This window comes from Gambusia affinis, linkage group LG18 (genome assembly GCF_019740435.1).
Source record: "Gambusia affinis linkage group LG18, SWU_Gaff_1.0, whole genome shotgun sequence".
NCBI lineage: Eukaryota > Metazoa > Chordata > Actinopteri > Cyprinodontiformes > Poeciliidae > Gambusia > Gambusia affinis.
This window is the reverse complement of record NC_057885.1, coordinates 7,066,794-7,087,715: the sequence shown is the minus strand read 5'-3', so window position 1 is coordinate 7,087,715 and position 20,922 is coordinate 7,066,794. Positions and strand designations below refer to the sequence as shown.

The 20,922-nt window shown below is 41.3% G+C and overlaps 2 protein-coding genes across 4 annotated transcripts; both read left to right on the top strand.

Annotated features, from left to right (window-relative positions):
* Positions 1-58: 58 nt before the first annotated feature.
* On the top strand, positions 59-7,510 carry LOC122819863 (tripartite motif-containing protein 16-like). 3 transcript variants are annotated; one of them, XM_044096884.1, is made up of 8 exons: positions 59-149; positions 2,302-2,575; positions 3,234-3,599; positions 3,678-3,773; positions 4,427-4,660; positions 5,874-6,021; positions 6,099-6,158; positions 6,252-7,510. In XM_044096884.1, the coding sequence occupies exons 2-8, from the start codon at positions 2,324-2,326 to the stop codon at positions 6,779-6,781; spliced, it is 1,686 nt and encodes a 561-aa protein (XP_043952819.1). In that variant the 5' UTR covers positions 59-149; positions 2,302-2,323; the 3' UTR covers positions 6,782-7,510. The 3 variants fall into 3 exon arrangements, with proteins under 3 accessions (XP_043952819.1, XP_043952822.1, XP_043952820.1); XM_044096885.1 differs by lacking the exon at positions 59-149 and adding an exon at positions 157-225; XM_044096887.1 differs by lacking the exon at positions 2,302-2,575 and having other exon boundaries at positions 82-149.
* A 3,955-nt stretch (positions 7,511-11,465) lies between these two features.
* ltb4r2a (leukotriene B4 receptor 2a) lies at positions 11,466-17,802 on the top strand. Its single transcript, XM_044096914.1, has 5 exons — positions 11,466-11,626; positions 16,104-16,652; positions 16,746-16,946; positions 17,043-17,086; positions 17,431-17,802. The coding sequence occupies exons 1-5, from the start codon at positions 11,609-11,611 to the stop codon at positions 17,726-17,728; spliced, it is 1,110 nt and encodes a 369-aa protein (XP_043952849.1). The 5' UTR covers positions 11,466-11,608; the 3' UTR covers positions 17,729-17,802.
* Positions 17,803-20,922: the final 3,120 nt, after the last annotated feature.

The following is a 20,922-nucleotide window of genomic DNA, read 5'->3' as shown; positions in this document are numbered from 1 at the left end:
AATATTTTAATGTGCTATGCGTATTAGAAACCCGCCCATTTTTTGGCAACACTGACTTTGTTTCTACGGCCCTGCGGAGGAGACTGCGGTTCATTCGCTGACAAAAGTGGCTGCTGACGTTCACAGCGTAGCCTTCAAAAGTCGGACAGGTAAAGTAAGATGCGGCTTCACTGCTTGTTCTTGTTTGTGTCGTCGTTACATTGACACCTTGTGTAAGAAGCTTGAGTAAGTGGAACTACAGTTTCGTTTTAAAACGTGCACGACTGCAAAAGAAAGAAAAGTGCTAGAAGAAGCTATTATTGTGCAAACTGTTAATAGTATTGACGTGTGTAAGTGAATTTGGACAAATGGGAACGGGAGATTTCTCTGGAAAGTGAAACTTAACTCTACCGTTGTTATGCCGAGAAATGCATGCCTGCCGAGAATAGCTGCGTGAAGCTGACACCCCACCCACGTCAAAAAATTCAGCAGTCTGAATGGTTAGTGCTCCGTTTGTGCAGGTTTGTGCAGTTGAAATTTTCGTTTGTGCAGTTTTGGTTTCTGAGATATTAAAAATTATTTCTTAGGTCATCTAGAGTTCACCATCCCCCCATATCGCTCCAAAACAAACCAAAGTGGGCTAGATCGTTAGTGCTCCGTTTGTGCAGGTTTGTGCCGTTGAAATTTTTGTTTGTACAGCTTTCGTTTTCGAGATATTAAAAGTTCTAATTTTGGCCGATGACGTCACCATCCCCCCCATATCGCTCCAAAACAAACCAAAGTGGGCTAGATCGTTAGTGCTCCGTTTGTGCAGGTTTTAATATAACATTACTCTGCCGACTAACATTACTCTTTCGACTCATTTGTCTCAATAAATGTGTATCTGCGATATAAAACCCACCGTTTTAAGGCTTACATCGTTAAGAAACGTGATAATGTTACGAATATCTTTAAAAGTTTCGTCTTCGGTCATATTTCAGTCCGTTTCCTCATTAAAATGCGAGAGTTTAGAGCGATGCGCGCTCCCGCGACAGGGGATGCAATTCTCGGCAGGCATGCGTTTCTCGGCATAACACCGGCCAAATACGACAAAGAGCAGCTGACAGGATGGTAAACAAAGAGCAATTCAATGCAAGAATAGCTACCATCCAAAAATATCAGCCGCAGTTCCTGATTGTGCTGCTGGAACAAAAGCCACTGCGTAACACAGAACTAGAGAATGATGCTGAAGTTGGTGTAAACACCATAGTTTAAGTAGTAAGATTAGGTAAAGAGCGGTGTGTGATCAGTTATTAAGCTGGGACAAATGTTAAAATATACTTTATTATCTGTCTGAGTGATATTGGTGTATTACTCAGATGTACACTTTTGGAAATGTTCAGTCCACTTCTGCTGTAAGTCTGAAATTTAGCAATTATAGTGAGCATAGTTTGGTTTATACAGGTATGTCACCGCTAAACAGGGCTCTGTACAAAACAATCAGTGCTTTGAAATACATTGTCAACATTATATATCTCATAACGCCCAATCACAATGCACATTAAAATTCTGATTCAGTTTTATATAGAAAAACAAAGTGATGTACTGTAATAATGGGAATTCACTTTCCTATCATTAACCTTAAAGGGATTTTTTTTTGTAGGTGGAGCTCTGGGCAAAGTTAGCAGACTGTAAAATCGACCATAGACAACAGTTGTTGTTTTGCATAAAGATGCCCAAACGAGACACAAATTTCTTTTACCAGTTTAACTAAAGGAATGGCTATCAGGAGCTTTGCTTCATTCCCATCATTTAAGGACTCCAGGTTTTCTAGCGATGTCCTACACATTTTTTTCTATGCCATTTGAATTTTGTTGAAAAACTTATGCTGAAAAAATAAATAAATCACATTTCCTTTGAGCACATACAGACCAAAACATGGGTGTAGTTTGGAATGCCTTCAAGGAATTTGTCAGCGTTTAAATTTCATAACTGTGAATCAGCAAGTAGCTCATAAATAATAATAATTAAAAAAAAAACATTTCAGAATCTGCTTGGTCATGCAGAATCAGAAAATCGAAGCATAACTTATCAGAATATGTTTTACTGTCTCAACTTTATGTGCTGTGCTGTATTTGTTCTATGTATCTCCCCTGAAGTCGTTTATGATCAACATTATCTTAAGACTGATTACTCTTGCAATGCCTCCATCAGCCCAGCACACTTTATCAGCACAACCAGTAAATGGTTATTGCAGTTCGGACATTGAAACCTCTCTACTCATCGCCATTTATTCCTCCGGCAATTCAAAGCTGTGAAAACCTCTCTGATCCGCTCCTCTAGTGTTGCCATCGTTTTTAGCTGAATGGCCGGTAAGGAGGACGATCTGCAGGACAGCCGGTATGAAGTCAGTCTGGACCGTCAGCAGTTCTGCTGCTCGGTCTGTCTGGGTCTGCTGAAGGAACCCGTCACCGTCCACTGCGGACACAGTTACTGCCGAGGCTGCATCGAGAGCTGCTGGGACAGGCAGGGTGAGGGGGGGGAATACAGCTGCCCCCAGTGCAGGGAGACCTTCCATCCCAGGCCTGTCCTGAAGAGAAACAACATGCTGGCTGAGGTGAGGGGGGCCTCTGCACCGTCTAAATCAGGGATATCCACAGTCCCCTGCAAGGGCTATTTGCAGCCTCTGGGCTGATTTTGATTCCTGACTACAATTCGTGGAAAATACTAATTTGGCACGACACCATTGGTTAACTATACAGACGGACAGAAATTTATAACGGAAATTTTAAGATTGTCTAAGGAAAATGTTAAGTACAACACAAAGTGTTCGTCTTCTAGCAACCAAGCTTTTTGAATTCTCTTCACTTTCATAGCAAATAGAAGCACGTCTTTCCGGTGACTTTTATTCAAGATAGACTTTGGTGTGCTGCAAAATGCTTTCAGGTTATTTATTAAATTGGTGTAAATACAGTGAGTTTTTCTTTCCCCAAAGAAACACTTACCCAAATTGTGTTTTTGTTGCTGAAAAAGTATTTTTCGAAAGTTCTGAATCTGATCCAAAGTGGATTTTAATCAGGAAAATGTGGAAAACACAGTTTGTCTAGTTTCGGATCTATGACATACTTTTAACTTCAATTATCAAAACGTTTGGACTCCAACTGCGCTGTGCAGATCTTACGAAGGTGATGTTATGAAGATCTCTTAGGGGTATCTTAAGAATCAAATTTTATCACTTGCCTGGTCCAAACTGACTTCCCTTCCTGCTTCTTCAGGTTGTGGAGAGGCTGAGGATGAGTTATCCCCAACCGCCGCCTCCGTCTCTGACCCTGGCCGCCCCGCCAGACGTCGCCTGCGACTTTTGCAGCCTCGGACGAAACAGAGCCACCAAGTCCTGCTTGACGTGCTTGGCGTCTTACTGCGACGAACATGCTGAGCCTCACTACACCGTCCCCGTGTTGCAGAAGCATGAACTGATCTCAGCTACGGTGCCAGTAGGGGACAAGGTGTGCGCCGAGCATCGGAAGTTGTTGGATCTCTGCTGCCAGACGGACGGGCAGCTCATCTGCACCGAGTGCACGGTGGACAAACATAAAGGTCACAAGTTTGTGTCTGTTTTGGAGCTAAAGGAGACAACGAAGGTGAAAACAAATGGTGTGATTAAAGTGTCCCAGTTCAATTCAAATGGTATTCAGTGGGAGCCTTCTGGTTTCTTCCAGGAGCGGCTGGAGAAACTTCGAAAGCAAGTGCAAGAGAAAGTCCAGCAAAGAGAAGAAGAGCTGGAGACGATCATACAAGCAGAGAAAAATGTTAAGGTATAGCCTAATAAAAAACCAAAACAATTAAAATAGACTTTTTTTATTGTTTGTTTGTTTCAAGAGGTGTAACCAGTAAAACTGAATGCGCTGTTAAAGAACTGTAACAGAAACACTGATCTTTATTGTGAAATGTACGGATCAAAGATCGAAGCAGGAACAGCACGTCTCCCCCGGACGTGACTCAGTGATGTATTGCTGAAAACTGTCAGCTGGAATGTAATTGGGTATTTAGTTTGTCTGATTCGGTGCCAGATCGAGTCTAACAGGTAACAATGTCTGCTTTCCGCCACTTGATGGCAGCAGAGAGAAATCCTACATGGTTGGAGAGAGTCGTTGAGAGCAGAAAAACTCTCGAAATTCTTCTCAACCATTTAGAGACTGTAATGTAATCAACAAGAGTTGATCCAACCTGCTATCCAATTTGAGTTTTAAAGAATTGCAACTGTAGCTCATTTATTAAAGCAAACCCAAAACATAACACTGGGGCCATGCAATATTTGCTGGCGAAAGATGAGCAAACCATCAAAGGAGTGTCATTTTAACTTGCGCAAAGAATAACCGCAGGTTTGATTGATTCCCCCGGAAGGGAATCCAGCGTAGCTTTTATGAATGTAACCGCACTTTAATAACAGCCGCGTTTGTCCCGACAGAGCAGCGCCCAGACCTCCAAGGCAGGCTGCGCCGAGGCGTTCTCCGAGCTGATCTCGTCCGTGCAGAACAGGCGCAGTAAGCTGGAGCAGCTGATCGAGGCCCAGGAGAGGAGCGCCCTCGCTCAGGCCGGGCAGCTGAAGCAGCAGCTGGAGAAGGAGCTCGGCGAGCTGAGAGGGAGGGACGCTCAACTGCTGCGGCTTTCAAGCAGCGGTGACGTCGTCCCCCTGACACAGGTATAGACGGCGTTCGGGCCTGTGTGCACTTGCTGAAGTTCTTTTTTTTCCCCTTCTGACTTGAATAAAGCCGGCTCACCAACGAACTCCCAGCAGGGTGCCATGCTCCGTTGGCCTGTTTAGCACGTCAAAACATTTGAAAGAATTTAGGCTTTCTTTATGCTTCCGTTTTTGTGTGTGTATGTGTATTAATTTGTAATGACACTTTAGCATTTTTCCATTTTCTAATGCCACCTAATCATTCTGTACAAATTAAAGGGAGACAAATCAGAAATGAGGGATTTTCTCTACAACAAAGGCACCTGGAAGACAAGTAACGACTTGTTTTGGAGCGGCTGAGCCAGAACCTTGACTTAAATCTGCTTGAGAATATATGGTGAAAGGTAAAGATTAGGGTGATGGCAAGGATGTCTTCCAACATTAAAGACTTGTATCAACCAAGATACACATGAAAAAATATATAAGTAGTAAAGTGAACAAACTGGCCAGAAATTGGGGTTTGGTTACTGTCATGGCAACAAAGATTTTTTTTCAGTGGTAATAAAAAAGGGTACATGTCATCTTTTAGATGCTATTTGTTTTTTTTTTAAATATGTGCCGGTAAATCAAAATGATACCTCTGTGATTACAATGAACACTCACAATGAGTGTTGACTTTTTCAAATAATATTTTTGCCTCCCTAAGGATATAAAAGAGCAACTGTTTTAACTTGCAGCCTGGCCATTTCTGTCCTACACAATTCTGTTTGATTCTCATTTCCTCTCCCTGCTCTGTCTGGGCTTTCTCCCATTGTGCTGGATTTCTACAGAACAGAAGGAGAAGTTTTTTGCGCTGTTCTAGAATTGTAGTCTGCCTGTAGTTTGGCAGTGGCGTTAGAGGAAGTGAAGGAACCCCTTACGTCCGTGTTGGCCACTCTTCCAAATATTGAATTAACATTAACAGCCGTCTTATTCGGCTCGGTAAATTTCAATTCACAGTGGAGGATGGTTGTTGACGGTAAGCTTCATCGTGTCGAACTGGCGCATTACATACATCACGGCCAAACGTTAGCAATTGGGTCAAATTTAAGACACGGACAACAGAATCCTTGCCTCCAGCTAGGAATCGTTTCTCAGTCGCCGAGGATCCAGACTCTCTGTACTAGACAAAAGGTAGAACAAGAGGCTGGTTTCTACCTGGATAGTGTTAATTGCTTTCTCTATATCATTTCAGCTTAACTCCATTTCCGTTGCATTTCAAGACTTTGCGCCGGGTGTCGGTCCGCCACGTTCTTTCACAGACGTGACTGCCTGTGTGACTGAGCTGAAAGCTAAAGCAGACGTTTTGCTGAAGGAGTCGTGGCGCAAGATCTCAACTACGGGTAAGTAGACTTCCTGTGTGTCTAAGATTTGCTTTCTTCCAGTGCCGCTTAAAAAGTACTGTTGTGTCTTCTCACAGTCTCTTACGTTGACTTCTCCCTTCCGCCTGCACCCAACAGCAGAGAGGAGTTTCTGCGTTGTAAGAAATCAAACTACAGATATCTTTCTTTAATGGTCACAAATATAGTCATAATTATTACTGTGGTGACTCTACTTCTGCTTTGCTTGGCAGATTGGCGTCCCCTCACCCTGGATGACACGTCAAACTACCCTAACCTCATCCTGATGGACGACAACCGTATATTGAGGCCTTCACCCATCTCCTCTCCTTCTCATCCAAACAGATTTATAAAGTTCCCACAGGTCCTCTGCAAAGAGGCTTTAACAGAGCAGTGTTACTGGGAGGTGGAGTGGCACGCGCGCACCCTCTCTGCGGCCGTAGCTTACCGAAACGCCAACCGAACGTCGGACGAGTCAGAGTTTGGGAGAAACGACAAGTCTTGGGCTCTAGAGTGCTCAGGAGACACCCTGAGGTTTCGACACAATGACGTCAATGTGAAAGTAGCAGGCTCTTGCTCCAAAAAGATCGGCGTGTTCCTGGATTACCAGGCAGGAATTCTGAGTTTTTATCAAGCTTCCGACCAAATGCTGCAAATCTTTGAAGTCCGGACCACGTTCACTGAGCCTCTTCATCCTGGTATTGGTTTGGACTATAAGTGGTATGATACTGGAGTATTTGGACAGCTGGCCAAATTGAATTAGAACAAGGACATGAACTAGTATAGAAATAGAACCACCTTAATAACAATCCTGACAGCGTTTGTGAGTAGCGGTTTGCAGGTGTGGCAAAAATAATTCCGTGTAATTTCTGTCAAGAACTTGGAAAGCCTCCAAAGCTACAGGTGAAACAGGAGGAGTAATTAAACTCTGTGGTGGAGGGAAAATACGAGGAAGTACTTTCACTTGGTCTGATGTGTTCTGAATTCGCCAACATTTCCTCCATTCTTTCATCCATTCATTCTTGCAAAATCCATCGGCATCAATTTGTCACAAGAGAAGAATCAGCATGTAAAATTTGATCTTGGGGAAATAAACATATTTTTTCATCAAGTTTGAAGGTGTTATGTAATCATGATTATTGGTAATGTATTGAAGTGTTGTTATCAGAAACTTAATAACATTCATCTGTCTGAGGGGAAAGTGACAGAGTAAGACAAGGTAGAAGCAAACATTACTTGTTCACATCAGCCCAGATATTTAAGGGTTATTGCGTCAACCAGAGTTTGGCAGCTAAAAATTTAAATTCGGTGAATATAAAGTGTTAACAACTAAAGTCGGTTCCCTGGTTCTGTACTGTGGCTGTTATTGATAAGGTGCATTTTCAGCTACTAAGGAGAGATGAGAGAGAAAGATAAATCACTGAATAGCCCTCTGAAAGATGTGTCCCTCTCACTAGTGGAGGCCCCAAAGAGTGTATATATGCAGATATATATATATATATATATACTCATACATGTATATGTATGTGTGTATATATACACATACACATATTGTGTATATATGTATACATGTACCATACATACATGTATACATAGGTCGATATATTTATATAATCTGCAATTACATATGTAATATGTAATTGCAGATTATATAAATATATTTATTTTTTATTTTTATATATATATATATATATATATTATGTAAAAAAAACCTATGTACAAATATCAATTAAAAACTGAAGATCAAAATCAACTCCAATTATATTTACAATTTATGAAATGGTCTGCTTAATAAAAGCGTTTCCTATCAACCTTTTCTTTATTTGGGCTGCCTGAAGGTAGCAGCTCAAATTCGGCATGTAGAGAATAATTAGGAGAGTCAAGCAGGAACCTCCTTGTAAAATATGTATAAAGAAGCTCAATTTGACTGCAACTGTATCTGGAGATTCCAGTTTTGCAAACAATTCCAGGTATGAGCTGCAGTGTCTTTAAATGGCACATCAAATATGAGCCATTTAGCAGTTTTTGAAATCAATAAGCCCTTTCTTTAGCACATCCTTTATATTGGCCAATTTACCTAATTTAAGTGTGGGAACTGGAGCACCCGGAGAAAACCCACAATAACACAGGGAGAACCTACAACCTACAGAAAGAGGCGCCCAGTTAAGAACTGCCACCTCTTTTCTGTGTGGCTGCAGCTAAGCCATGTGGTTATTTATTTATTTTTTTTGGTGCATAATTTGATAAATATTTGGAGGGTTTTGAAAGGGTTCTGCTTGTTTTAGTAGCCTCTTTGCATTTGTCCCATTGTTTCTGATTCTTGAGACCCAGAGAGTGCAGTGTCTTTTCCACACTTGTTGAGGAACCTCTTGACCTCCACAGGTTCAGGATCTGGACTTCCGATGTTTTCTAACCCGAGTTTTCAGACGGAGGTTTTTCACTACCGTGGGATTCTGATACAGAATGTGTGAATCCCTCAGCATCTCCTCTACAAAATCATTCACCTCCTCAGGAGATGCATGAGGTACCTAACAATCCTCAGACAGGGTTTCCTCTAAGAGGAAGTCCAGATCCATGGATGACGGGTCAGGGATGATGTTTTTAGGGGTTGTGTTGTTTTCCCCATGTCTTACCTGACGCCTGGCCACTTTCCTTCTTGGAGGTCCTGGTTCCTCTCTCTCTCTGAGCTCCTTTCGCAGATTTTCCAGCTCCGTTTGGTGGTTGAGCTCACGGGCTGAAAACATTTGCTGGAAAGCAGAAAGTTGATTTTGAAGATTGTCCTTCTCAGTTCCAAGGTCGTTGATAATTTTTAGGTCCCTCATCGAATTCTGTGAAAGAATTGCTTCTGCTTGCTCTCTCAGAGCAGAAACGTCTCCTTCATATGAAACCTGAAGTTGATGGTAGGAAACCTTCATCTGATCTATCTCATGAATCTTGACTTCATATTTAGACTGAAGCTCCTCATATTTAGTCTTAAGTTTCTCCAGCTCTTGTTTGAGGGCGTCACTGTTTTCCTTTTCTGCCTGGATCTGAGACAGAAATGTTTTCTTGCTGGCATTGTGAGAGGCCTGCAGTTCCTCAAACTCCTGCTGCAGCAGATTTTTCCTCTTCCGTTTTATTTCGCTGTGCACATTTGAAGCAGCAGCAGCAGGGCTGAGAGTTTCTGAATTGGTGAACTTTTCTACAGCCAGCAGTGTTCTCTTAATCTCTTTCCCCTTGTTGACAAAAACCTCCTTGGGGTTTTTCTGCTTCTCCAGCTCAGATTTTGCTGCTCTCAGTTCCTTCTCCAGATTGACAACCTTTTGGTTCTCATGGAACCATTTAGCTCTCTCCATTTCCAGGAGAGATCCAAGTCTCTGGATCTCTCTCTGGAGCTCATTGACAGATGGTTTGTTCTCATTCCAGCCTTGGTGAATTTGTTCACTTCTCCATCTCCTTGACTGGGATCTCGAATGGGATCTTGACCCGCTGTTGTAGTATTGTGGTCTTTGGTAAGACATCTTGATCTCCAAAAATATCGAAGTAGATTTGCGCTTTGCGTACGTCTGAACTGGTCAGTAGTGTAGCAAACAATGACCAGAAGGTAGAAGTTTGTTACATATGAAGAACAGTGACGATGACATCACAAGCCTGATTAGTCGTGACATCACACAATGAGTCGTGACGTTTGAGAACTCTGCCACACTAACCAGCACCCCCTCACCTTCCTGTATTGGATGGAGGGGGGACGTGTTGTTGGGGTGGCTGTGATTTATTTTTTCTGTAGACTTTTGTTCATGTTTTTTTTCCTTTCTTTTCGTTGAGGCATTGCTTCTTAGGACATGTTACATGATCATCAAAATATCAAACAGCAACACTGTCTTCAGTCACAGTCTTCTTCAGATTTGTTGGGAGATTGAATACTGGAGATCCTTCCTGCTCTCGACATCACCGTCCACCAACGACTCCTTGGACATTCTTGGATGATATGCTGTGGTGGCGCAGCGGGTTAGCATGACCCACGATTGGAGGCCTTAGTCCGAGATGCGGACGTCGCGGGTTCGACTCCCGGTCCCGACAACCTTTGCCGCATGTCTTTCCCCCTCTCCTGTTTGCCTACTGTCACAAAAATATGAACCACTAGCACTGCAAAAACTCTTTGGAGAAATAACGGAAAAAAATGAAATAAAAATCCATGAGGGACGACGGAGTCCCAGAGCGAGATTCTGTGAAAGAGGTTTAGGGAGCCTCGTGCCGGAAGCCCGTTGAAAGGCTCTGGGCTCGAACGAGGCTCGTTCCATATAACACAGTAGGAGTGAAACCGGTTAACCTTTTATGGATGCAAAAGCAAGAACCCCACTTGATGACTTTGTGTTTCTGTGTTTGATTTGATGTAAAGCACTTTGAAATGCCTTGCAGCTGAAATGTGCTATACAAATAAAATTTGATTTGATTTTTACCTCATGTAAAGTACCACACAAAAACAATAATTCTTTTGTAAATAAGATTTTATTTGAAAACCAGGGTCAGGCTGTCTGTTTAGGGGCCACTTTAACTGCTGCCCTGTTTGGCAGCCAGCCTCTTGTCTCTCTCCTCTGCAATGGTCAGACGGATTCCCTTTCCTCTGGGCACAGACACCCAGGCCTTGTTGCCCTGGAACCAAAGCAAGTCAGATCACAACAATCTAGATTGGTCAAATGGATTCATATTAAAAAAAACACATCAAGTACATACCAAATTATTTTATCATCTTGTTTCAAATTATTTTACCCACATATATTCACCAATTCACTATCTGGAACTTTGATATGGTGTTTATAGATCTACAGTATGCAAATATTAGCAATATATTTGATAAGAGATTCTACAGGTTTCATAAACTCACATTTAAGGCTTCTTAAGACCACCATGAATAAAATTTAAGACCTGTGTAGAAGACTGTGTGCGTCTGACAGGCGCTAATTCTAGATATTTCATCAATCGAATCTTCCTCTGTCAGAAGGAAGAAGACGACTCCAACGATGCAGCTCAGAAGGTTTATTGATGTCTCAGATGTGTGTGTTTATATCTTAAAAAAAAAACGCACGCAGGTTTGTGCTTAAACCTATGCAATATTATTGCACCATTTTATTAATGTGGGTTGCCAGTTTGGATAAGGCTTGCTATCAAGCTGTAAGAATGATAGAAAACGTGCTAACAAAAAGCCTCAGATCTGCAGCCCCACAGGCAATTGGGGGCCGCCGGTGAGATGTTCGCATCCCCCTCATAAATATGTAGTTGCGCCCCTGGCTGAAATCGATTGACAGGAGGAATTCCAGTTAACTGTTAAGTCACGGCTTCGAACAGGTAACTGTAGAAATATGTTCTGATACATGTGTGAACATTATCAGACTGTCAAGGCAGACGGGAGCAGGCCGGGTTACTACGGACACACCCATCCTCAGTTAAAACGTGTCGAAGCAAGACGAGCAAACCTATGGCGTGAGACACGGGGAGAAGAGAACAGAGAGGAGGTGGGTGGGTTGGAAAACGTGGGCAAAAGGAAAGGTAAAAAGGAGAGGAGGACGAGTGTCCCACCTGAAAGGGAACCAGTCGCGCTTCACCTGTGCTCATGGGGTCCTCTCACTCGGTGAGTTACACGTCTGTTTTTCACGCGTGGATAAGAACCCGAGACGTGCTCGGATGCTGTTATGCTATGAACTATGAATGCTGTGATATTTGCAAAGAAATGTCAAAGTTTAGTTTTTGATTGCGCAACATTTTAGTATTTGATGCTTTATGAAGAACTTAAAAAAAGGAAAAAAAATCCAAACAAATCCTGGCCAGCTAAATCTGCGTCGCTATGTTCTCCACGTGAGGTGTAGTTTCTGGTTAAGTGTAGATTTTCCTCCATAGGTGCAGCAGCTGTGACTCTGAAGGCATGTCTTTGTGTCACTGTGCACACAAACACACCTTCTGAGTCATTCAGGTTGCACTGATTTGTTTGTACAACTGATGGCGGGGAAACGATAGCAATAGCAAGTGTGCAATAGGGCTGACAGGACTAGAAGCGGGACTGACAACTTGCTCAACAGACTTTCTGTTGTCACTCATCACTTGAAACTTTACTTTAACGCCAAGGAATCCTATTTGAAGGCGTGCATCCTGCAGGGACTTGTTGGAAAATGAATTGCAATAAATCTCTCTCGGGTGCATTTGCGTCTCTGTGTGCGCTTGAAATGCGCTCGTCTGTCTTTTAAAACCTACAATACAGCAATTTGCTCCCATGATCATCTGTGATAATGACGATTAATCAGAAAATCGACGAAGCCGGTTGAACGAGATCTCGGTGTGAACTGGCAGAAAAAGAAAGTGCTGGCAGAAATGATACAGAAAGCAAAAGGTTGCTGCAGGAACTTTTGCAGGTAGAGAGAATGACTTTATCCTAAATAAATAAATAAATAAATAAATAAATAAATAAATAAATAAATAAATAAATAAATAAATAAATAAATAAATATGATGCATTTGAGTCACTTTTCTTCAGATAGTTTTGAGTTGTTAATTCCAATCAGTGTTGGCCTAAAACCTTAAATTTGAGTTTTAGAAGATTTAGCTTAGAAAAAGAAGTGAGACCAAGCAGCTGTTCAAATCAGTAAATGAATCATTGGATGAGTTGTAAAAAAAAAAAAAAAAAAAAAAAAAGCGTTTTGGAATTCCCTAGCTAGTGGCCACAACTATTTTTGATTAAGAAATAATCAAAAATCTTCACGCTCACCTGAAGCTGTAAGATCTGATTGATTTGAAGAACTTCTGCCAGGCAGTTGGCAAATATTGTCAAGTCAAGATGTGGCACGTACCAGACCGAGTGCTGAGAATGAATCAAAGTTTGTCTTTGGTTTTTTTCCACACCTTTAAATTGACTTATTCTACAGTTGAATTTTACAAATATAAAGCGTTCCATTTTCCTAATCACCTGCATGTTTTTTTAAAATTTTTTTCATTTAGTTTTGTTTTTCTCAGTATGGTAGTTTTCTACCGTATATTTCTTATGCTGCAAATTTGTTTTTTTGTTTAATGCTTGTTTCTTTCCCACTGACGGACGATGAAGGATTATTCTGTTCTGTTCTACATATTGTTTTTTTCCTTCACTTTGTCAAAAAGACTTCATACGTGTGCATGACATCCCTAAATAAATAAGAATAAAGTCGTTGTATTACGAGAGTAAAGTCATGAGATTATGACTAATATTAAGGCTGCCGGTGAGTCTGGTTCCTTGACAACAACATTACTTTGGAAAGAAGCTCTTAGGTTCTTAGGCTGCACTAACAGGTTATTCCTGTTTTATATGAAGCAGTGCCTAACCTATCTAAAGTGGTCTCATTAAATAACTATTTAGTTTTAAGCCAAGCGTTTTATCAGCTCAGATGGCAGCTTTCACTACTGTTGCAGTTTCTCTAAGTTTCAGAAGTCGCTTGACGACTGCTGCAAATCCAGCCGCTCTGGATTAACCTCTTAAAAGGTTAAGAGAATATCGGGGAGCAAACGGCATAATGGAGTCCAAGGAACAAATCAAACAGGTCTGGGAGAAACGTGGAGACGTTTAAATCTATAAAAAGATGCCTTGAGGTTTGAACAGAGCTCCGTTCAGATCGTTACCCAGAAACAGAAAGAGTGCAGCACAACTGTAAGCCCATCGAGACGAGGCTGTTCAGCCAAACTTCCTGGACCAGATGCAGAGATCCACAGCTCAGGTGGAGGAATCTGTTCACGGTAAAACTGTTAGTCATGCACTGGACGAGAAAACCAAGATGGTCGGTGCTGATGGGATGATGAATGGAGCCAAACACAGGGCAACCATGGAAGAAAATCGCTTTGAGTCTGTTTAAAGCAAAACGTTATTCGTGTGTAAGAATGGTCCAGTCAGAGTCCAGACTTTAACCTAATTGAGAACCCGTGGCAAGATCTGAAAGCTGCTGTTTACATACGCTCTTCATCTAATCTTACTGGGCCGGAGCTGTTTTTGAACAAAAGTGTGCAAACTAGATAAAAACTAAAAGACTTGAAGCTGGAACTGAAGCAAAAGGTGGCTCAACACAGTACTGACTTTTGAACTCCGCAGTTTTCAGCTTCCTATTTGTAAAATAATCTTTAGAATCACGTATAACTTTCTTTCCACTTTACAATTGTACACCACTTTGTGTTGGCCTCTCACATACAATTCCAGTGAAACATATTCATGTTTGTGGTTTTAATGTGAGAAAATATGGAAAATTCAAAGTGTATGAATACTTTTGCAAGACACTGTAACTCATTTTATTGTTGCACTTTGTAAATAAGCTGATCACTTAGCTACTTTATTCTCACTAGAATGCATGCAGCAGTGTAGTACCCTAGGCTCTACACCAGGGGCGCCTTTGAGTCGATCTCGGCAGTAAGGTGACAAACCGAACCCTTCCAGGACGCTGAGACCAAAAAATATTCACTAAGATCCTAAATGTTTGTAGCTTCATTAAAGAATAAAAATTAATAAATAAATACATAAATCAACAAGACTTGTTCAAATTTATATTCAGTAATTATTGTTTCAACAAGGTGTTGCGCAATTCAGTGTGTTTAAGATCCATTAACAAAAAAATAAAATAAAAAATAAAGGCGACTCAAAGACCGACTGACGAGCAGAGCAGAGAGAAAGAGTAAAAAAGTACGAGTGGTTTTGAGTTGATCACCTGTTCGGGTTATTTTACCTTTGTTTTCCTTTGCTGTGGCGCATTACAGCCGCCGTAGTTTCTAAACGTTGGACTAATTACCTCCTTCGTTTGTGAGTTTACGTCATTCACAACAAACATCAAATAGAACAAATATATTTAATAAAATTTTAAACAAACAAATGGCTTCTACCGCGATAATTATGTGAAATTAAATTAATTATATCCCAGCTTCAGAAGATTTGCCTTTACCTTTACAGAGCTCTTTGGTTCCTCCTATCGGTCTGCAGCTTCTCATATTCAGGTCATCAAACCACATTTCAGATCTATCATAACTGACTGACACCTGCTGGCCTCAGGTTTGCAACCAGTAACCTCCTCCCAGTGTCAGAATCTCACTGAGAAAGGAAGATACTGCGTTAGGTTTTCTGTCCCTTTATTATTCCTGCTATAACTGATGTATATTTGCATATAACTTAAGTCAATAGAGTTTAATTTACAATTTTTAAGTCTTCGTGTCATGAGGTAGCTCTCAGCCAGCTGGCGAGAGAAAAAGTAGATCTTGGTCTTGAAAAGTTTTAGCACCCCTGTTCTACACCTTAACCACATGAAAGTAGGAAAATCAGCCTGAGCAGATCCAGAACATGCATTATTAGAAGACCTCAAAATTATGCAGACGTGCTCTTTTCCATTTTTGCAAGATGAAATATTGTCATATGCCATGGTGTTGCTTTTTCTTTTCTCCTCCTTTTCCTGTAAACCACAGGTGTCAAAGTCCAGTCCTCAAGTCCTACTGTTTTTAGATGTGCTACAGGTGCAAAACTTTGGAATGAAATGGCTTAATTACCTGCTCCTTGTGTAGAGCAGTTCTCCACAGCCTTGCTAATGACCTAATTATTCTATTCAGGTGTGGTCCAACAGTGGCACATCTAAAAGTTGCAGGACACTGGCCCTCCAGGACTGGAGTTTGACACCCCTGCTGTAAACTGTTGAGTTGAAGCGTTGCATCAGAGTTTTAATGATGCAAAAGGTTTTGCCCCATCAGGCATGCAAATAAAAGTCTTGCTGTAAAATCATGACTCCAGTCCTGAAAGCAGCTGTTGTAAGTGGTGCGCTCTGCTCATGTCTGGTCTCGTTGTTCAGGAATTAAGAGTCCCGGTTATAACCCGTCACACTTGTGCCGCTCTAATATGCGCCAGTGCAAGCAGTTCAGACCTGTGAATCTCACGCCCACACCAGGAAAAACATTGAGGTCCCGTTCTTCTGTCAGGCAATTTTGAAAAGGTGTTTGTTTTAGAACTACGCTTTGGAATAAAAGAACTTTCCCGCTCTTGTGGCTGCTAATTTGTGGTCCTTTTTTTATGGGAAAGGATTAAACGCAACAACCCTTAATACAAATTACTCTTTCCTCTTTACCAGGCAATGCAGATGCCCCACAGTAACAGCAGCTGTGCCGTCAATGAGAGTATTGTGAGTACTAAAGCTGCCACAGTGACGGGCACGCTCATCCTCTCCCTCGTGTTTCTGTTGGGACTCCCCGGAAACCTCTTCGTCATCTGGAGCATCCTGGCGCGGGCCCGAAAGCAATCCGTCACGACCATTCTCATCCTCAACCTTGCCATCGCGGACGGCTCCCTGATGGCTCTGACCCCGTTCTTCATCGTCTACCTGGCTATGATGGAGTGGAAAATGGGGACTGTGATGTGCAAGGTTCTGTTCTACCTCTGCTTGGCCAACATGTACGCCTCCATCCAGCTGATCATGCTGATGAGCATTTACAGGTTGGTGTCGATAGTGTGGCCCCAGCGCATCAGCGTGATCACGAGCAAGAGGATAATCACACGAGTGCTGGCGGTCATATGGGTGTTCGTCATGGTTGCCTCAATTCCTGCGCTGATCTATCGAGATGCGAGGCGTAATAAAGAGAATAAAACGGTTTGTGATTCATTCCACGACAAAGACCCAGATGTAAGTTTGGACAATCCCTTCTTTCTTTTTAGCTCTGTGGACACATATGAACTTTCTTTAATTCCTCCCTTCTTTTGCCCCCCTGTGTCCCAGGCGGTTCTGCAGTACATGCTGGAGATTGTGTTGGGCTTCGTGGTACCTTACGGAATCATTTTAGTCAGTTACATTTGCATCCTCAGACGGATCCGGCAGACCAAATTCCGCCGCCGGGTCCGCAGCGAAAAGCTCATTCTGGCCATTGTGGTGACCTTCTGCCTGTTCTGGTTACCCTACCACGTCATCAACATGGTGCAAGTAGGTCACGTTTCTTCTGAGCATCATATGGGAGTTCATTTTTGAATGTGTTCAGTCAGCAGATTAATTATCGTGTCGTTTTTGTGTACCCCTCAGGTTGCATCGGCTTTGCTTCCAGAATGTTCACCAAAAAGAATGTTGTAAGTGATTCCCCCATCTGGAAAAGCACTCATCTTAGAATAAAAAGTAAAAAAAAAAACTACTCAAACAAGCACTGAGCTATCGTCCTCCAAGGTTAAATTAACACTTTTTGGTACCAATGAATGGACTGAGGACAGAGACAGAAACTGATTGGCTTGAAGGATGGTTCTCACAAACTGAAACGCCAGTCCTGAGGTTCAGGGTATTGAGCCATTAAAAATATCCAGATTATTTTACAAAAATACAGAGAGTAACAAGTGCCGTATAGAAGACTGGCTCTTTTTTTAATAATTCATTCTTCTTTCCCAACTCTCACTCGTCTGTTCATGTCTTGTCTTACAAGGTTGGAGAAAATATGGAAGAAATTCCGTGCCATTTCCTCCACCATCGCCTTCATCAGCAGCTGTGTCAACCCGGTGCTCTACTTCTTCGCAGGAAAGTCTTACATCAGACGGGAGGGTCTGGCTTTCATGGCTCGCTTGTTTGAGGGAACGGGCTTGGACTCCACCAGGAAGAGCCGAATGAACAGCCAGAACAGCCGGGACAAGGACAAAGACGCGGAAGTCACGCTGCAAGACAAGGACAGAGACTCGTCCACAAACTCAAACTCTAACATTAAATCATCAAAAACGGGAAAATAGAAGTGAACCCTCTCTCCGGTCTTTAAATCTTTCTTCCGTCCAAACGTAAAAAAAAAAAAAAAAAAAAAGCTTTACAAAGACTTGAGTCTACAACACCAAGTAAGATCACCGAAGAGGTCCTCTTGGATACATTTGCAGACAAAAACCTTTTAAAATGGTGATGCTACATGCATATACAAATAACTGAAAACGGGCCCAACCCCCTTATGAACCTTGGAATATCAAACAAAATGAGGAGCACAGCCCGGGATGCTTGGACTTCACAGAAGTCTAGTTCTAACTTTGTACATTCTGAATAGTAGCTACGTTCCTACATGCTTTTAAATACATTACCTGCTACTAATTTGCTTGCGGAAGTCTTTTCCCTGGGACACTGTCTTTTCTTATCTTTGCATAATAGCATTTTTAAGGCGTCATTGAAACAGATGTCAATTTTTAGAGCTCAACAAATAATTCCACCTTTGTATAAAACAAAAATGTTGTGTGCTTCATCATATTGAAACATTGAAAGAGAGTACTGGTATCACTTTAGCGTCCTTCTCATGTTTGCACTACATTGCTGTTCCAACCATGATTTTGCAATTCCCTCTAGATGCCACTAGATGTCACAGTTTTCCACCTGCTGAACCTTTGTTTCTTTTCTTTTCTGTTTTTTTTTTTTTGTTTTTTTTTGTTTTTTTTTTACATCTAATTGTTTTCTGGCAGTTCGAGGGAGGAAAAAAAAAATATCAATCTTGAACGGGAAAAAACAAAACACAAGACTAAATTGTCTCCTCACCTACTGCGTTCAAGAATGGTAAGTTATTTGTTTTCTTCATGTACAGTACAGACCAAAAGTTTGGACACACTTTCTAAATGAATTCAATTGTGTCCAAACTTTTGGTCTGTACTGTACCACATCCAAAGTAGAGTTTCATAGAAGTGAAATGTGTTTTTTATTTCCAAAAGCTTGACGTGAGTTTGAGTTTACTCTGTATGGCACAGAGGTATACAATACAGCTAGACAAAGCAGCATTCTTACTATTATGCATCATCATAATTTTTCTTTCAATGTCTTCTGCACTATTTTGCAGAATGCAATACTCACAACTAGATATGTTGAATTTTGTACAGTTTTTTTCCGCCGTCATCATCAAAAATCCGTTCAATAATCTACTGCTTTCTAACATCATCTTTTGCTTATAGGATGTCAGTCGACATAAACTACACTTCTGAATGAAGAGTCGTTCTCTATAAAGCTGGCAGTCCTATTATTTTTCTAGGCATTGCAAACAAAATGCCTATTCATGGCACTAATGAATATCTGTGAATTTAATTGATTTAATTGATTTATTGTATTTTTTCTAGAAAATGTCTTTCAAATTCCCACAGCTTTCTCCGATTTATAGCCATGCACGACAGTTTCAGCCAAAAGTGTGTTTGTTGTACATTTGATTGTGCTTTGCTTTTGCACAATGTTGTGAACAAATTAAAATACCAAAAAATTTTATGCAATAAAAATGTGAAGCATATATACTTCACATATATACCCTGGTATTCATTTGAATGGAAACAATCTGCAGCTTACAGTAACTGTATCTCAAACAACTGTGCTAGTGGTGTATGGCTCCGTGTTGATTATTGACAGATTATTTACACCACACAAGATCTGATTCCACTGCGTTGAATACACCAACAGAGAAACATATTGTGAAACCGTGAAAAAGTCATTCTTGCTTACAAACATTGCCGTCAGGACTAAACATTTTGACGACGCTCACATTTTCATTGACGTGAATACTTGCCTTTTAGGGATGATCAGCAAGTGTCGTGGTGTTTTCAGGTCATCGGCTACGGTAATTGCTTAAAGAAATGAAGAGTGGAAATGCTCATAGAGAGGCGAGAAATGCGCCAAAGTGACTGAAAAACTGTCATGGATTTCCATCTCGAGAAATATTTCCCTGAAACTGATCTCGAGAACATGTTTTTTTTTTTTTTTGTGTGTGTGTGTGTTGTAATACACTTATATCCTTCATGTTCCAAAGTATTTTTCCAATGTAGTTGAGCCAAAGCCAGAAATCTCCTTTGGGAATCCTTTTTGTTTCCTTATTTCCTGAGTGGAAGCAGAACACAAACAGTTGAACATTTTTGCCATTATTTATGTGTAAACCCTCACTTGTGTACACAAAAACCTTGAAGAGGTGCTCTTCGCTGGGATCCGTCTCCATATACGGCAGCCTGCAGCGGTGGAATGTGAGGATGTCGAACATTTCTCAGTAGGTCAGTCCAAACACGGAACTTCTTAGCATAGATGAGTTAATGGCTCTTAGTATATTTGTGTTAATGAGTAATGGTGATGGTTTGACAATGGTAATTTTTTTTTTCTGGTGATATTTTAAAAACATTTAGACCGCTGTCAGTTTTTAATTAAATTATTATCTGGGAGGCTTTGGTAGAGTGAATGACGACCCTACGACTTTAGCCACTTACCGCAAAACATGAACATCGCACATCTGTTCACATTAGCTCTCTGTCAACAAAACAAATATTCCTCATTTTATTAGATTGATTTTTATTCTATTTTCTTTTCCCTATTGATAACTAGTTACTGCTGGCTTCAAATATTTAAACATTCTGTGTCGCATTATGTTTCTTTAATTTCTTTTTTGATTTTGGGGTAGCTAAAAAGACATAGAGTAAAGAAATCAACAGGAACACACACATATAGCAAAAGGTCTGTGGCAGGAAGCTTAATGTGTCAAGGCCCTGGCCAGGTTTGGTTCAAACCAGGTTTTGCCGTCGCTAAACCTCTTGACCCAGTTTCACCTCACTTTCTGTAACCACCACGCCCCCGCGAGTCGTGATTCCGTTTGAGCTGCCCTGAGGGCTTTTCTGCTGAATTTTAGGTGGCCTACAATATTCTATTGACCAATTAGCTCTGGAATTCAATTACCGGTGCACAGTAACACGAGTTTGATGTTAACCAACGCGGTGTTGTAAAGTAAATGAAGTCTCGCGCGCGCGCGCACACAGGTTTGCCTGCAGCCGATCACGACATTTCCCCGCCCATTTTTGAGGCGGCACTTTCCTTAATGCTAACGTAACTAGAGCTGGGGTACAATGGGTGCAGGTTTGGCGGTTTAGCTTTCATAACTATTTAATTTTTGTAAAAAAAAAAAAAAAAAAAGAGAGAGAGAGAGAGAGACAGAAAGCTA

Coding starts and splice junctions, on each gene's coding strand:
- LOC122819863 (XM_044096884.1), top strand. CDS start 2,324: ATGGCCGGTAAGGAGGACGATCTGCAGGACAGCCGGTATGAAGTCAGT. Junction 3,600..3,677: donor AGCTAAAGGAGACAACGAAG/GTGAAAACAAAT, acceptor GGTTTCTTCCAG/GAGCGGCTGGAGAAACTTCG. Junction 3,774..4,426: donor AAGCAGAGAAAAATGTTAAG/GTATAGCCTAAT, acceptor TTGTCCCGACAG/AGCAGCGCCCAGACCTCCAA.
- ltb4r2a (XM_044096914.1), top strand. Junction 16,653..16,745: donor TCCACGACAAAGACCCAGAT/GTAAGTTTGGAC, acceptor CCTGTGTCCCAG/GCGGTTCTGCAGTACATGCT. Junction 17,087..17,430: donor TGTTCACCAAAAAGAATGTT/GTAAGTGATTCC, acceptor TTGTCTTACAAG/GTTGGAGAAAATATGGAAGA.